Raw genomic sequence first — 16,604 nt, forward strand, 5'->3', positions numbered from 1 at the left:
CAGTTAGTGGCCCAAAAATTTTGGAAGCGAGACCTTGCTTCAACGGCCCGAACACGACCGGTACGGCCTGGATCGAGAACGGCTCTCCCACACCGTCCCCCCGACCGCGTCGTACCGGGGCCCCAAAGAGGCCGTAGACTTTCGCTTGGATAGGAAACGAGTCTACCGTGTCGAGAGAGGATTTATGAAACGATTGCCAAAGTCCACCAGTAGAAGGTCAGCGTTTTGTCCTGGGGGTCAGGTCATCTTCCGGGTATAGATTGCTAATCCGAGTGAGGAGATGCCACGAGACACTGGGCCCCCACACGTTTCTTTGGCGGAAAGTGACATACCTTAGCCAGACGCTCCACTCGGCTTATCGCGGAACGCCTGACTTCGCAAATCCAAGCCGTCCACGACCTTTATGACCCCCAGTGTCGATCTTAGCGTCGCAAGCAACGCCCATCCACTGTGCCTAGCAGCTTCAGTAAGGATCGACAAAAAGACGAAACGCTTGATGACCAACGACCAGCTTCCCCAGCTCACGATCAACCTCAAAGGTTCAGCCCGTTGGCATCCCCCACCCTAACGCAAGACTGAAGATTGGGCGTTGGCCCAGAAGCTTTTATACCGAAGCTGATGGTGACCTCATTGCGTTCAATTCACCACGGCAACGAATCGCTGGTTCGCCGAAAAAGTTCGCGCCAATTTTGCACGAGGCCGTCAGACCGGTTTGCCGACCGGTTTTAGGCGCTACAATTCAAAATGGCGAACGATTCCTCGTGTGTTCGATCGGCCATTGTACACGTGTTTCGTTCAGGGATTCAAGCGTTTGCTCACTAATCGCACGAGAAGTTGACGTACACTTTATTAATTAATTGAATATCTAATTGCAACGTGATCCACGCAGTCCCGGAGCTATTTTTCGTTCGACGTCGTCGTCTTTGCGGGCTCCATGACTTTGGCACCGTCGGCGAAGAAGCGGAAGACGTTTCTCGGTCAGGAGGCGCCGCCTGGCTACGTGGCCGGCATCGGGCGCGGGTAAGATCGTCTCCGTGCGACTCCCGGACTCGTAGAAACGTTTCTCATCCGTTTTCTGTCTTCTTTTGCCGTTAGAGCGACGGGTTTCACGACTCGTTCCGATATCGGACCGGCGAGAGACGCGTCCGACGCGCCGTAAGCGAATTTCGCCGTGGGGTCCGCAAAGGGGGCCTCACCGAATTATTCTAGGGAAGATCGCTACACGAAAGGAGCGACGACGGCGGCTCGCCCGCCGGGTTTTCATCGAGACGACGAAGAGGACGACAACGAGGACTTGAACGATAGCAATTTCGACGAGGTTCGAAAAAAATAGATAATTATGAATTAATTAATTTATTAATTAAATAATTATTAGTTTGCTGGCTACGGCGGAAGTCTTTTCTCAAGCGGTCCGTACGACAAAGACGACGAGGAAGCAGACGAGATATATACGTCGATCGATCGACGCATGGACACGCGACGAAAGGAGAGAAGGTTAATTAATTAATAACGTAATAACTGATTAATTAATACCGTCGTCGTCGTTTTTTTTTCTAAAGAGAGAAGAGGTTCAAAGAAGAGACGGAGAAGTATCGGAAGGAGAGACCGAAAATTCAGCAGCAATTTTCCGATCTCAAGGTACACGGGACTCAATACATTCCTCCCCTGTACGAAACGTTTCCTTTCCTTCGCCTAGCGTCAATTGGCGACGGTGAGCGAAAACGAGTGGAGCAACATTCCCGACGTGGGCGACACGCGAACGAAGAAGCAACGCAATCCGAGACCCGATAGGCAAATAAGTCGTTTAGAACCAAAGAAAAGATTACTTATACGTTTTGCACGCAGATATACCCCCGTACCCGATTCTCTCATCGAACGTGCCGCCGGTCAAAACAAGCATCACATCAACTTAGACAGCAAACAACAGGTACGTCTATATAATATACTTTGATTAGTATTTTTAGTTATTTAATAGAAATTTGGTGGTTTTCAAACTCCGTTTCCCGGATCCATGACGCCGGGCTTTGCCACTCCAAGTGGCACGGCCAGCGCTCAACTCGATCTTCTTCAACTGGGCGAAGCACGCAACTCGATGCTCGGCGTTCAACTGGATCAGGTAAGAAATGAAAAACAAATATATACATTTTTTACTGATTTTCTTATAGGTCTCCGATTCGGTTTCTGGTCAAACGGTCGTCGATCCCAAGGGCTATCTGACCGATCTCAACAGCGTGACGCCCAAAATGGGCGCCGACATCGGCGACATCAAAAAAGCGCGTCTCCTCCTCGACTCCGTCATTCAAACGAATCCCAAACACGGTCCCGGCTGGATCGCGAAAGCGCGTCTCGAAGAGGTGACCGGACGCATTCAGGCGGCACGAAACACGGTCGTCAAGGGAACCGAACACTGCCCGAAGAACGAGGACGTTTGGCTGGAAGCGATTCGACTTCAACCGCCCTCCGAGGCGAAACTCGTCGTCGCTCAAGCCGTTCAACAAATACCGCAGTCGGTCAAACTTTGGATAAGGGCTTGTTCATTGGAAAGTGACGTGTCGGCGAAGAAGAGAGTTCTTAGGAAAGGTATAAGGAGTGTTTCAGTTGCTAAAGTTATGTATTGGGGTAATGATGATGTCTTAGGTCTTGAAAGCGTTCCCAATTCCGTGCGTCTGTGGAAGGAAGCCGTCGAGATGGAAGATCCGGACGACGCGCTCGTCATGTTGCAGCGAGCCGTCGAATGTTGTCCGCAGAGCGTCGAAGTGCGTTTCCCGTCCCCGTGGAGACGGAGGATGTCTTAGAGAGTTTTTTTTCTTTGCAGCTTTGGTTGGCTCTCGCTCGGCTTGAGACGTATGAGAATGCGCGCAAGGTGTTGAATAAGGCGAGGGAGAACATTCCAACCGATCGGCAGATATGGATTGCGGCGTCGAAATTGGAAGAAGCGAACAGCAACGTTGCGATGGTTCAAAAAATCATTGAACGAGGTAACGTAGGTGTTTTGAGTGAAGAGTGTGGTACCTACGCGTGTCGTTATTAGCTGTTGCGTCATTGAAGGCCAATCGCGTTGAGATCAACAGAGAACACTGGATTCAGGATGCAGAAGAGTGTGACAAGGCAGGGAGTGTGGCAACGTGTCAAGCCATAATGTAAATCAATGAGAAGTGCTCAGGGTCTGCGTTCTAGTATCTAAAGTTGCAGTTATTCCTGCCGCCTGAGTACCTACTTATATAGTAATATTCATTGTAATTTATTACAGGAGAGAACGGTTGGCCAGTCTTGTAATTTTCCTGTAATTTATTACAGGAAAGAACGGTTGGCCAGTCCCATGTAATTTTTCTGTAATTTATTACAATAGAGAACAGTTGGCTAGTCTCTTGTAATTTTTCTGTAATTTATTACAGGAGAGAACAGTTGGCCAGTCCCATGTAATTTTCCTGTAATTTATTACAATAAAGAACAGTTGGCCAGTCCCGTGTAATTTTCCTGTAATTTATTACAGGAGAGAACGGTTGGCCAGTCCCATGTAATTTTCCTGTAATTTATTACAATAGAGAACGGTTGGCCAGTTCCATGTAATTTCCTGTAATTTATTACAGGAGAGAACAGTTGGTCAGTCCCATGTAATTTTCCTGTAATTTATTACAATAGAGAACAGTTGGCCAGTCCCATGTAATTTTCCTGTAATTTATTACAGGAGAGAACGGTTGGCCAGTCTCATGTAATTTTCCTGTAATTTATTACAATAGAGAACGGTTGGCCGGTCCCATGTAATTTCCTGTAATTTATTACAGGAGAGAACAGTTGGCCAGTCCCATGTAATTTCCTGTAATTTATTACAGGAGAGAACAGTTGGCCAGTCCCATGTAATTTTCCTGTAATTTATTACAGGAGAGAACGGTTGGCCAGTCCCATGTAATTTTCCTGTAATGTATTACAATAGAGAACTGTTTGCCGGTCCCATGTAATTTCCTGTAATTTATTACAGGAGAGAACAGTTGGCCAGTCCCATGTAATTTCCTGTAATTTATTACAATAGAGAACAGTTGGCCAGTCCCATGTAATTTCCTGTAATTTATTACAGGAGAGAACAGTTGGCCAGTCCCATGTAATTTTCCTGTAATTTATTACAATAGAGAACAGTTGGCCAGTCCCATGTAATTTCCTGTAATTTATTACAGGAGAGAACAGTTGGCCAGTCCCATGTAATTTTCCTGTAATATATTACAATAGAGAACAGTTGGCCAGTCCCATGTAATTTCCTGTAATTTATTACAGGAGAGAACGGTTGGCCAGTCCCATGTAATTTTCCTGTAATTTATTACAATAGAGAACGGTTGGCCAGTCCCATGTAATTTCCTGTAATTTATTACAGGAGAGAACGGTTGGCCAGTCTCATGTAATTTTCCTGTAATTTATTACAATAGAGAACAGTTGGCTAGTCTCTTGTAATTTTTCTGTAATTTATTACAGGAGAGAACAGTTGGCCAGTCCCATGTAATTTTCCTGTAAGTTATTACAATAGAGAACACTTGGCCAGTCCCATGTAATTTTCCTGTAATTTATTACAATAGAGAACAGTTGGCCAGTCCCATGTAATTTTCCTGTAATTTATTACAGGAGAGAACGGTTGGCCAGTCTCATGTAATTTTCCTGTAATTTATTACAATAGAGAACGGTTGGCCGGTCCCATGTAATTTCCTGTAATTTATTACAGGAGAGAACAGTTGGCCAGTCCCATGTAATTTCCTGTAATTTATTACAGGAGAGAACGGTTGGCCAGTCCCATGTAATTTTCCTGTAATTTATGACAATAGAGAACAGTTGGCCAGTCCCATGTAATTTTCCTGTAATTTATTACAGGAGAGAACGGTTGGCCAGTTCCCATGTAATTTTCCTGTAATTTATTACAGGAGAGAACGGTTGGCCAGTCCCATGTAATTTTCCTGTAATGTATTACAATAGAGAACTGTTTGCCGGTCCCATGTAATTTCCTGTAATTTATTACAGGAGAGAACAGTTGGCCAGTCCCATGTAATTTCCTGTAATTTATTACAATAGAGAACAGTTGGCCAGTCCCATGTAATTTCCTGTAATTTATTACAGGAGAGAACAGTTGGCCAGTCCCATGTAATTTTCCTGTAATTTATTACAATAGAGAACAGTTGGCCAGTCCCATGTAATTTCCTGTAATTTATTACAGGAGAGAACAGTTGGCCAGTCCCATGTAATTTTCCTGTAATATATTACAATAGAGAACAGTTGGCCAGTCCCATGTAATTTCCTGTAATTTATTACAGGAGAGAACGGTTGGCCAGTCCCATGTAATTTTCCTGTAATTTATTACAATAGAGAACGGTTGGCCAGTCCCATGTAATTTCCTGTAATTTATTACAGGAGAGAACGGTTGGCCAGTCTCATGTAATTTTCCTGTAATTTATTACAATAGAGAACAGTTGGCTAGTCTCTTGTAATTTTTCTGTAATTTATTACAGGAGAGAACAGTTGGCCAGTCCCATGTAATTTTCCTGTAAGTTATTACAATAGAGAACACTTGGCCAGTCCCATGTAATTTTCCTGTAATTTATTACAATAGAGAACAGTTGGCCAGTCCCATGTAATTTTCCTGTAATTTATTACAGGAGAGAACGGTTGGCCAGTCTCATGTAATTTTCCTGTAATTTATTACAATAGAGAACGGTTGGCCGGTCCCATGTAATTTCCTGTAATTTATTACAGGAGAGAACAGTTGGCCAGTCCCATGTAATTTCCTGTAATTTATTACAGGAGAGAACGGTTGGCCAGTCCCATGTAATTTTCCTGTAATTTATGACAATAGAGAACAGTTGGCCAGTCCCATGTAATTTTCCTGTAATTTATTACAGGAGAGAACGGTTGGCCAGTTCCCATGTAATTTTCCTGTAATTTATTACAATAGAGAACTGTTTGCCGGTCCCATGTAATTTCCTGTAATTTATTACAGGAGAGAACAGTTGGCCAGTCCCATGTAATTTCCTGTAATTTATTACAATAGAGAACAGTTGGCCAGTCCCATGTAATTTTCCTGTAATTTATTACAATAGACAACAGTTGGCCAGTCCCATGTAATTTTCCTGTAATTTATTACAATAGAGAACGGTTGGCCAGTCCCATGTAATTTCCTGTAATTTATTACAGGAGAGAACAGTTGGCCAGTCCCATGTAATTTTCCCTTAATTTATTACAATAGAGAACAGTTGGCCAGTCCCGTGTAATTTTCCTGTAATTTATTACAATAGAGAACGGTTGGCCAGTCTCATGTAATTTCCTTTAATTTATTACAGGAGAGAACAGTTGGCCAGTCCCATGTAATTTTCCTGTAATTTATTACAGGAGAGAACAGTTGCCGCCAGTCCCTTGTAATTTATTACAGGAGAGAACAGTTCCATGTAATTTTTCTGTAATTTATATACTCCGGGCGTAGTCACTAGTATGGCATCCTTTTGATTGTTTTTCTTTATGATTTACAGGCGAGCTGTCATTGATATTGGTGTTGATGAAGAAGACAGGGAAGACACTTGGCTTGAAGATGCGGAAAGCGTAAGAAAGATAATTCTTAAATCTTCTATTGATAGATAGTTGACGGGTTTCTTTTTTAGTGTGCTGCTCACGGGGCGTATGAATGTGCCAGGGCTATTTACGGTCACGCCTTGTCCGTGTTTCCAGATAAGAATCACATTTGGCTTGACGCCGCTTACTTTGAGAAGAATCACGGAACGAGGCAATATTTATTTCTACTTGTATACGTATACAGTGTATAGCTCAGCACCTTTTGTTTTTAGGGACTCCCTGGAGGAATTGCTACAGAAGGCAGTGCAACATTGTCCCAGAGCAGAAGTTCTTTGGCTTATGGCGGCCAAGTCAAAATGGCTAGCCGTATGATGAATTTATATTAGAATTAATTCTTGTGGTTATTCATTTTTCTGTAGGGCGATGTTCCGGCTGCTCGCACCCTGTTGGCTATGGCGTTTAAAGCGAATCCTAATAGTGAGGACATTTGGCTGGCTGCCATTAAGTTGGAGTCGGAAAACAATGAGTATCAAAGAGCAAGGTCATGAGACAATTATCTGGGATTCTTTGACGATGATTTGTTGTCTCTAGGCTGCTTTTGCAAAAGGCGAGAACCAGCTGCCCAACGCAGAGGGTATTCGTGGTATTGATCGTCTCAATAGAACAATACATATTATTTTCCTAAGGTTTTGATGAAATCTGCAAAATTGGAATGGCTGTTAGAGAGACTAGAAGAGGTATGACAATCCACAACTGAGGCCAAGAAATAGAGACTATCTTCTCCATCTCAGGCGAAAGAACTCGTCATGGAAGGCCTAAAAGTCTATCCAGACTTCGACAAGGCAATCTCATAATAAAATATTGATTAATATCATTTTGTTATTGAAACAGCTTTGGATGATGAGAGGGCAGATTGCCGAAGAGCAGGGCAACGCGGAGAAGGCACGAGAGCACTACACTTTGGGCGTAAGAGAGCTTCTAAGGATTGTCATTTTCTACGTTTACGTTTCCTTTTGTCAGCTTCGAAAGTGTCCCCAATCCATACCCCTTTGGCTTCTTCTATCGAAGCTCGAACAAAAAGCCGGGAATGTGACCAAAGCGCGTTCTGTTTTGGAAAACGCTCGTCAAAAGAATCCGAAAAATCCTAAACTATGGTACAATACTAATGTACCCCTCGTAAAGGCCCCCCTCCTTTCTATTTCTCCTTATGATAGGATGGCAGCGATCGAAATCGAACTGGCGAGCGATCAAAAGAGCGTCGCGCGTTCGATGATGGCCAAAGCGATTCAAGATTGTCCCAAGGCTGGTCTGCTTTGGGCCGAAGCGATTTTTCTCGAACCGCGGCCGCAGCGAAAGACGAAGAGCGTCGACGCGTTAAAGAAGTGCGAGCACGATCCGTTCGTACTGCTCGCCGTTGCAAAGTAAGGAGTGGAAGGCTTAGAGGCCGCGGTTTCCGTAAGGGGACCCCCCCCCCGATTCGTGTTTCAGGCTTTTCTGGTCGGAAAGAAAGATCACGAAAGCAAGAGAGTGGCTCAATAGGTAAGAAACAGGCAAAGGGGATCGCGAAATGACACGCTGCCCAATTCAGAGCCGTGAAAATCGAGCCGGATTTCGGCGACGCGTGGGCCTGTTTCTATCGTTTCGAATTACAGTACGGAACGGAGGTAAATCGGCATGTCCTGGTAGTGGGAAGGGAAGGGGGATATTCCGACGTCGCTTTTCATTTCGCTAGGCGCAGCAGAGGGGAATTTTAGAGCGCTGCGTGCAAGCGGAGCCCCGTCACGGCGACCAGTGGACGGCTGTGTCGAAGAACATCAAGAACTGGCGTCTGAGAACGGACAGTCTGCTGCCGCTCGTTGCGAAGCGACTCTCCATCCCGACGTAGTACATAGCCGTGCACGTGCATTGTTCTTGGAAGGTGCTAGAACCCCCAAATCGTAATCCATATATGGTCAGAACTGCATAAACAGACACGCCCATCGTAAGCGAAAGGAAGAGCGATGGCGATCTCTGAGCCTTTTCCCGTTCTTTTCCTGTACCGAGTTGATCTAAAAACAAACGCATTGGACCGAATAACGCGAATAGACGTCGAATAGACGTCGAATAGGCATAGGCAGCGATCGTATTGGAGAAGACAAAAGAAAGACGACGATCTAGTACAAAAAACAATGCCACAGAGCCAAATTCAAAACTACATATAAAGTCAAAGCAAAGAAAAAAGGAGAAAGGAAAAGACAAGAGAGTTCAAAAAGCAGACACGACGGTTTCTTTTTTCGATTCTCGGTGCAAAGGGGTTCTCTTACACGGCTTTCGCCTCAGCGGCGACTTTTTGCGCCTCTGTTCTGTTCTGAATTTCTAGAGAGTCCGCTCCAACGCTGCTGCTGCCGCCGACGCCCTTGCCGTATTTGAGATTGTCGCTCTTCAGCGCCTCCTTCTGCGCCGTCTGCGCTTCGATGTTTAGCGAGCCCGCCGAGTAGTCGGCGCCTTTTCCAGCATCACCCTTAATTTTTCCAAGTGGCATTATGGCGAAGAGACAATGAGAGAACGGGAACGGGTCAACAAAACACACGAGAAGGCAACGCCCGATGAAGTGCGACTGCGTCCAAATACGGCGTTCTCGACCAATCAGCGCTCTTGCTCACTCCCACGTCACGTTCCTACGAGTGACGTCAGGTTTTCGGGAGTAACGTGCGCATCGTAGATATGTCGTCCGCCGAATACGCCTCGAATTTAGCGAATCACAAAGCGCAACTGAAACAGGTGGCATTCGTAGAGATTCTACTATGACCTAGTATTCGCTTGTCGCCAGGTCGAAGCTGCTCTCGCAGCCGATCCGAAAAACGACGAGCTATTGAAGCTGAAGAGCAATATCGAGGCAAATTCCCTTACGCACGCGACTTTCTATCGTTCTCAGCGACGTTTCTCAACAATAGGAAGTGATCAAACTCACGCAGGATCTCGTTCAACTCAATTCGACGGTAGAAAACGTGTAACGTCAGATTTAGTCACGTGAGATCCTTTTCCAGACGCCTTCGGCGGCGGCGGCCGCATCTTTGGCACAAACGAACGAAGACGCATCATCAGCAACGAGCGCAGTCGCCTCAACAGGAATATGGTCAGTGGGAAGTTTATGCCAGGCAGTCTGGAGCAAGGATGGACAGTAATTAAATAAATAAATAAATAAATTAATTAAGATTTGATTTGATATTGTTTTTAGGTATTATGATTCTCAGATTACCGCTATTACGGGAGATGGAACGTGTAGCGTTTCGTTTGCTGGGTACGATTTTTTGGAGCGCGTTCAATTGGCTTCGCTTCGGCCGAGACGCGAGCAGCTTGGGTCGAGGAAGAGACACGCGGCCGAAGAGGGAATCAAATATCAGCACCAATCGAAATCTCGGTTTAGAATAATTAGTCGATTAGGGATATTTATTTTTTTATATGCGTGTTGGGGGAGTAGAGCCAAGAGGGAAGCGGAGAAGGAACATAAGAAGAAAAAGGCGCTGAAGAAGGCGGAAAAGATGAAAGTGATTGAAGACGAATTAGGAAAGGAGCAGGGTCGGTGGAAGTCGTTCAGCGGAAAGAGCGTTAAGCAAAAGGGCGGCTTTCTAAGCAGCAAGCAGAAAAGATCAATCTTTGCCTCTCCTGATTCAGTCACTGGAAGAGTAAGTATAAATAATAAATATGATTAGGCTATGTTACCATGGTCTCTACTTCAAAAAGGTTGGAGTGGGAACGTGTGGAACGGGCGGCAAGGAAATGACTCAGTTTTTAAAACCAGAAACGTACAGGCGCGAAAATACTCTCTAAATAGAAAAATAAGGTATTTGCATACGGGAACGTTCGAGTCGGAGTCCTTGAGTTTTTCTCGCTCTTCTCATGGCCTATCGCGATCAATTGCCCGCGCGATGGCTTCACTGTCCTCGCAAAGGAGAAATCGTTGCTGGTTCGTTCGCAAATCGTAGTCGCGTCGACGAGTTTCGGTTTTCCGCGTCACCTTAGGCAAATTTCTCCCGTTCAAAACGCTTCTCGACGATCGTTACGACGAAAAATTGCCCGAAGAGTATCGCTTTCAACTTCCTATGCTCGTGAGCTACGTGAACAGCAAGGGAGTAAGTTCTTTCGCTGATTATTGCAGTTACGGCATTATCTCTATTATATCTCAGGCTCAACTGCGAATGATAATCGATTTAACGAAAACGAGACGATTTTACGATAGAAACGAAGTAGAAAAAAGCGGGATAATATACGCGAAATTAGAATGCCAAGGGTATAGAGAAAACACGACGAAAAAAATTAAAACAATTTAATAATAATTAATTAAAAGACGCGACGAAACGCCGACTCCCGAGCAAGTTGCCACGTTCGTTCAACTCGCCGACCAATGCTTCGTACGACACCCGGACGGAATTATTGGTACAAATATTTACCTTTTGAATATTCATATTGATTTTCTTCTAGGGGTTCATTGCACTCACGGCTTCAATAGAACCGGTTTTCTCATCATTGCCTATTTAATCGAAAGGCAGGGATGGAGGTGCGTTATTGGTTATTGGCAAAAAAAGTGACGTCATGTCGTTTCCTAACATTCTCTGCTTATAGTTTAGATGCGGCCGTACAGACTTTCATCAACGTAGATTATAGAGAATCATTTTTTTGTATTATTATGTATTGATTTTTGGGTTCAGGCTCGACCTCCTGGAATCTATAAGGGCGAGTACTTGGAAGACCTGTGTCGTCGCTACGGGCCGGCGGAAACCGACTTGGAGCCTCCGACGCTTCCTGATTGGTATGCAAAAGACAACGAAATTGTGGAGGACGACGACGATGGCGTTTCTCAAGCCAAAGAAGATCAGGCTGACGTCAGAGGACGAAAAAGAAAACTGGTAAGGCGCAGACCATAAATATGTTAGTTCGTTTATTTGGGGGATTATTTAAAAGACCCTCCTTCTAACGAGGGACTTCTTTTTTTTTTAATTAAGCCCACGACGAAATTCGTTGATGGTGTAAGCGGGATTAACGTCGTCGGAGACGATGACGAGTATTTACGTCTTCAAAGTGTCTGCCAGAAAATGTGTAAATGGGAAAAGTATGAGTAGGCAATTAAATAAATATGTCACGTGAGATTGAAACTCGTCTCGCTGCCGAAGGAGCGGATTTCCCGGTAGTCAGCCCGTTTCCATGGATACGAAAAACGTGAAATTTCTATTCCAAGCGCCATATCGAGTCAGTTGGAAAGCAGACGGAACAAGGCAAGGGCGGAAAAAAGAAAGGAATAGTGGTGTATTCATTAGTAATATATTATTAGGTACATGATGCTTATAGAGGAACGAGGCAAAGTCTTCATGTTCGATCGAGACCACACTGTCTTCGCGGCGCCCCAGTTCACATTCCCCCGTCGCAAATATCCAGATCAACATATCAAAAATACACTAGTAGATGGAGTACGTGAGAGCGCGCGCACACACACACACATAAGGCCAGTGAGACGTAAATCGCTTTAGGAAATGGTTTTCGATAAAGACGGAGATCACGTCACTCCGCGATATCTCATATACGACATCATAAAATTCGAAGTTCGCTTAATTAAGTAAACTATTCATTTGCATGACGACGACGCGTTGCTATAGGATCAAAGCGTCGACAAGGTCAATCACGCGCTTCGTCTCGAATGCGTACAGAAGGAAATAATCGAGCCGAGAGTGAGCGCCGTACGTTTTTTCTCCCTCTCTCTCTCCTCTCCTAGTAGTCCTTATAAAATCTTAGGAGAAAGCTGGTAGACTCAATAAATCGAAGGAACCGTTTCGGATACGACTCAAGGCGTTTTGGGACGCGTCGCAGACGAAGAAGGCAAGGAGACGTTTTGCTAATTCAATCAAGGCAACGTCGAAATCTTTTAAAAATAGGTTTTGGACAACGTAGTGCCTCATCTCGGTCACGAAAATGACGGGCTCATATTTAGCCCCGCTAAAGAGGTAAATAGAGATCTAAAATTCTCATTGTTCTATCTCTACTTTATTTTTAGCCATACATTGCTGGTCAGTGTGATACGTTGCTGAAGTGGAAACCGCCCGAATTGAATAGCGTCGACTTTCGACTCAAAGTCGTAAAGGAAAATAAACTAGGGTACCTTACACCGGACAGGGTAATTGACTTTATATTCTCCCTTTCCTCCCCAAGGGAATTGCCTCGTACGTATGGGCAATTATTCGTCGGCGGCTATCGCGATCCTGTGAGCGAGCTCGAGCTGACGAAGGAGACGAAGCAGTTGGACGGGAAAATTGTCGAGTGCATGTGGGAAGCGCCGAATCGAAAGTGGAAGTTCATGCGCGTTCGAGAGGATAAATCATATCCAAACAGCCACAAAACGGCCATAGGTATATATATGTACATGATTAGATGGAGATTGAGCAGGGAGGAGCTTGTGTTTCCTAGCTGTGTGTACCAGCATAGAACAGCCGTTGACCAAAGAAGCTCTACTCAAGGTAATCGATAGTCGGACGCAGTATGCCAAATCCAAACAAGCGAGCAGCTAAATGAATTTTTTTGTAAAGTGAATAAAGCACTAGTAGGGCGGCACGTGTAGAATAAATACGGCGTATTATTTATTCGTTTGTTTAGATTCCCGACTTAGCGCCACGAACCCGGATGTCTTGACTAGATCAAAGGAGAAAAAATGACGGCGCATCTGTTATCGCTAATCCTCGCCATCCACGTCGTTCGTACGGCCTCGACAACATCCCCCCAGTGCGAACGACTCGCGACGCGCTCGTGCTTCCCCGACGAACCGACGCTCGCGCACAACTACACGTCGATCGCGCTCGTGTCCGATTCGCGAACGCAGGCGGACGTCGACGCGAATCTCAATCGCTGGTACGGTCTACGTTTCGTCGGCGCGTGCTGGCGTCACGCGGCGCCTTTTCTCTGCGCCCTTTACAAACCGCCGTGCGATCTCGCGACGAATCGAATCGATTCGCGACCGTGTCGCGACGCGTGCGAACGAACGAAAGCGAATTGCGCCGTCGTGGAAACGTCCGACGACGGGTGGCCCGATTTCACTAACTGTTCGCTCTTTTTACCGTGTCGCGAGAACGAGACATTCGTAAGTGAACGTTTTTCTCGTCTAGCGTCGCGCTAAACGATCGTTTTCGGGTTTTTTTTTTTATGATGATGACAGGTTGCCAACGCGACGGGAACGAACGTCTCGTGTCCGTGTCCGCTCGTGCGCGCGCGCGATCGCGATCACTGGTATCGCGAGTGGACGGGATGCGGACTCCAGTGCGACAATCCCGTGTTCGATTCGGACGAAGCGCGCACCGTGCGCATCGTCGTCGCCACGCTGGGATCCGTCTGCTTTGTCTGCACATTTTTTACACTGGTGAGAATTTAGAAAACACACTTAATTAATTAATTAACTTAATTAATTAATTAATGTTGTATTGAGGGGGAAGGGGCTCTGACGTAATGACACCTGGACACGTTTTAAATTAATCTCCTATCTTACACTATTACTCCTTCCTAGTTGACTTTTTTGATTGATTGGAAACGTCAGAGTCAGTATCCCGTTGTCATAATTTTCTACATGGACGCTTGCTTTTGCATCGGATCGCTCGCTTGGCTCTCCCAATTCCTTCCCAATGCGAGACACAGCTACATATGCCGAGACGACAATACGGCTCGTCTATTAGCACCAACGTAAGAAGCAAATAAAGAAATACATACGTTTATTATATATACTTCTCCCCTCTCAGGGAGTTATCTGACGTTGCCTGCGTCATCGTTTTTGCCTTGATCTATTTCTTCATGATGGCTACCGTCCTGTGGTTCGTTATCCTCGCCTACGCGTGGGACGTCTCCTTCCAATCCCTTCACATTCCCGCCCCGTGCAACGGGGACTTGCTCAAGGAAAGGGGCCCCTATTTTCACGCCATAGCCTGGACTCTACCCGGTATCAAAACAATACTAATCATCGCTCTGGGAGAAGTACGTTCCCTCGATATAGATATAAATAGTTCTTCGAGCGATGTTGTTTTCATTAGGTCGACGGAAATTCTCTAAGTGGCGTCTGCTTCGTTGGCTATGAGAATCTAGTGATGAGAGCCTACTTTGTGTGGGGTCCTCTTGGGGTCTATTTGATTGTTGGAGGAATTTTTCTCGTCAGAGGCAAGTCATTTCGTGATTCAAGTTGAATAGAGAGAACACATGTATGCGTATAGGATTAATTAAACTTATTCGATTGAATGCGGAGAAGGTGAATAGTGTAGCGGGAACGTCTTCGAAGTTGTTAAGGGCTACAATACTCAGAATAGGTGAGACCGATTTCCATTATAAATCGTGGGCCTTGATATATCATAATTCTTCTAGGTGTTTTTGCGTTTTTGGCTTTCGTATTTTCTCTATTGACGTTTGCGTCGAATTTGTACGACTATTACTATCAACCCCAGTGGGAAAAAGACTTTGAAGACTACGTCTCGTAAGTCGGCGCTCGCTTTTAGAGGTTTAGAACTCTAGAGAGTCCATCTTTAGTTGCAAGACGCTAAGCTTGAATTTGACGGCCGAAGAGAGGTGTAATTTCGAGGACGTGAATTCGGACAAAGGAGAATGCGTCTTGGCGTCGAAACCGAACGTGAACATGATCATTATGCAGCTGTGCGCCATGTTTCTGTGCGGCGTCGCCATCAGCACGTGGGTAATAACGCCGGCAGCGGGACGAGCGTGGAAGAAACTTTGTCAGAGGTAAGAGAAAGGGGTTAGACCATAGACCACGTCCTTAGCGAGATGATGTAATATAAGAGCGCATACACGTACGTCATTTATGCAGAACTTCCTCTCAGTACGCGCATATGACGACGGCGGCCTTGCGCAGTAGTATTGGCACAGGCCTCCTTTGCATCATATGTTTCTTTAGAAAGAAACAGACGACGTCGTCGCGTGGACGTCATCGACTCTTTCCGAGCTCTCGGTCAGTGTAGTCGTAGTCTCGCTAGACGCGCTTGTCATCAGGTTTAATTTCTTAGAGTCGGTCCTGCTCCTCTTTCCGCCAACGTCCCGCCTCCCATTCAACTCACTCACAGTTCAACGGTAATTACGACTGACAGTGGAGTCCACATGGGGGAAGGGAGCAGCGTTTTCACTCGCGTAAGCGGCAATAGCAGTATCAATACGTTTTAAGAATTTTTATTTGATTGATTACTTAATTAATTAATTAAATCCCTGCTGAACTAGCAACAGACTTGATCGCATTTTTTAGCTGTTACACTTTGTTAATTATTAGAAAGTTGATTAATTAATTAGAGGAGATTCAAGTGCCCTGTAACCGTATCCACTTCACTCGTTTTCCCAGCTATAGCAACAACAGTGAGAGTACCGCTTGGTATCTAAGGGACGATAGGATTTCAATAGGAATGGGTTCTGGTATACAGTGCAGTACCTCTGTTTTGCCTGCATCTCGTATTGTGCTTGTTATGAGTCGAAGCTGTTCGGCTTTTTCCACAAGCGCTTCGAGTTCTCCCACTGACTGGCCTTTGAGAACAATCTTCGTCTCTCTGTACGCGTATAAGAGACTTGATTTTATATTTATTTATTTATTTACCCAGTTGTCTGCCAAGAGACAATAAATTGATGATGGGGATGATCGAAGGGTTTTGTCGCTGCGTTTCGATAGAGGTCCACGGCCGCGTGGGCCACCTGAGCGGCCGTTTTGCCGCAGCTCATACCGAGCGACGAATTGACGACGAAAATCATTTTACACGACGTCACGTGAGAGGAGGATACTATTACTTCCTGTGGGGAGAAAAAGTCAACTTGACAAGTGCATAAAATAAGCGCGAGGGTTTACGTCGAGGGGGGAGTCTAATGTAGGATCGTCCATGTGATTGAAAACCCATTCTGCGGCTTGATCCGCGCTCTCGTTGCCCGTATAATAAAGTCCCTTTGTAGAGTCCGATTTTTATAGGCAGCTGTCATTTTTTTTCGAATCTGACTTTTTCTGCTGCGTTGCCCGAAATGCCTATTGATCGTAGGCCCTCCATTGCCGTAGGATTCGGCTTCCACGAAGCCATTTC

At 45.4% G+C, this 16,604-nt stretch overlaps 5 protein-coding genes across 5 annotated transcripts; 4 read left to right on the forward strand and 1 right to left on the reverse strand.

The window, feature by feature from the left end:
• The first annotated feature begins 891 nt into the window (after window positions 1–891).
• On the forward strand, window positions 892–8,525 carry LOC136197744 (pre-mRNA-processing factor 6-like). The gene is made up of 25 exons (XM_065987564.1): window positions 892–1,020; window positions 1,096–1,155; window positions 1,210–1,318; window positions 1,376–1,494; window positions 1,560–1,638; window positions 1,697–1,791; window positions 1,846–1,927; window positions 1,976–2,116; window positions 2,166–2,580; window positions 2,638–2,756; window positions 2,816–2,978; window positions 3,032–3,140; window positions 6,501–6,570; window positions 6,630–6,751; window positions 6,813–6,906; window positions 6,960–7,081; window positions 7,132–7,174; window positions 7,227–7,277; window positions 7,332–7,382; window positions 7,432–7,506; window positions 7,561–7,694; window positions 7,755–7,961; window positions 8,029–8,079; window positions 8,129–8,204; window positions 8,273–8,525. Exons 1-25 carry the CDS (start codon window positions 935–937, stop codon window positions 8,423–8,425), a joined length of 2,826 nt encoding a protein of 941 aa, XP_065843636.1. The 5' UTR covers window positions 892–934; the 3' UTR covers window positions 8,426–8,525.
• A 681-nt stretch (window positions 8,526–9,206) lies between these two features.
• On the forward strand, window positions 9,207–10,380 carry LOC136197764 (survival of motor neuron-related-splicing factor 30-like). The gene is made up of 7 exons (XM_065987586.1): window positions 9,207–9,300; window positions 9,350–9,415; window positions 9,474–9,518; window positions 9,567–9,700; window positions 9,758–9,940; window positions 10,001–10,205; window positions 10,264–10,380. The coding sequence occupies exons 1-7, from the start codon at window positions 9,244–9,246 to the stop codon at window positions 10,348–10,350; spliced, it is 777 nt and encodes a 258-aa protein (XP_065843658.1). The 5' UTR covers window positions 9,207–9,243; the 3' UTR covers window positions 10,351–10,380.
• LOC136197753 (mRNA-capping enzyme-like) lies at window positions 10,356–13,148 on the forward strand. The gene is made up of 17 exons (XM_065987574.1): window positions 10,356–10,486; window positions 10,543–10,652; window positions 10,707–10,810; window positions 10,868–10,956; window positions 11,002–11,077; window positions 11,143–11,173; window positions 11,229–11,426; window positions 11,523–11,629; window positions 11,691–11,792; window positions 11,849–11,984; window positions 12,045–12,116; window positions 12,171–12,251; window positions 12,307–12,390; window positions 12,447–12,515; window positions 12,566–12,666; window positions 12,721–12,917; window positions 12,976–13,148. The coding sequence occupies exons 1-17, from the start codon at window positions 10,420–10,422 to the stop codon at window positions 13,074–13,076; spliced, it is 1,725 nt and encodes a 574-aa protein (XP_065843646.1). The 5' UTR covers window positions 10,356–10,419; the 3' UTR covers window positions 13,077–13,148.
• A 29-nt stretch (window positions 13,149–13,177) lies between these two features.
• LOC136197751 (protein smoothened-like) lies at window positions 13,178–15,949 on the forward strand. The gene is made up of 10 exons (XM_065987572.1): window positions 13,178–13,642; window positions 13,718–13,918; window positions 14,063–14,235; window positions 14,292–14,523; window positions 14,580–14,703; window positions 14,757–14,849; window positions 14,905–15,013; window positions 15,067–15,276; window positions 15,449–15,502; window positions 15,558–15,949. The coding sequence occupies exons 1-10, from the start codon at window positions 13,217–13,219 to the stop codon at window positions 15,709–15,711; spliced, it is 1,776 nt and encodes a 591-aa protein (XP_065843644.1). The 5' UTR covers window positions 13,178–13,216; the 3' UTR covers window positions 15,712–15,949.
• Window positions 15,710–16,597, reverse strand: LOC136197768 (probable peptidyl-tRNA hydrolase 2). The gene is made up of 5 exons (XM_065987591.1): window positions 16,524–16,597; window positions 16,379–16,471; window positions 16,133–16,323; window positions 15,971–16,085; window positions 15,710–15,917 (listed from the first exon to the last, which is right to left on the reverse strand). Exons 1-5 carry the CDS (start codon window positions 16,569–16,571, stop codon window positions 15,831–15,833), a joined length of 534 nt encoding a protein of 177 aa, XP_065843663.1. The 5' UTR covers window positions 16,572–16,597; the 3' UTR covers window positions 15,710–15,830.
• Between the last annotated feature and the right edge of the window lie 7 nt (window positions 16,598–16,604).

Source organism: Oscarella lobularis, chromosome 18 (genome assembly GCF_947507565.1).
Source record: "Oscarella lobularis chromosome 18, ooOscLobu1.1, whole genome shotgun sequence".
In the NCBI taxonomy this organism is placed as follows: Eukaryota; Metazoa; Porifera; class Homoscleromorpha; order Homosclerophorida; family Oscarellidae; genus Oscarella; species Oscarella lobularis.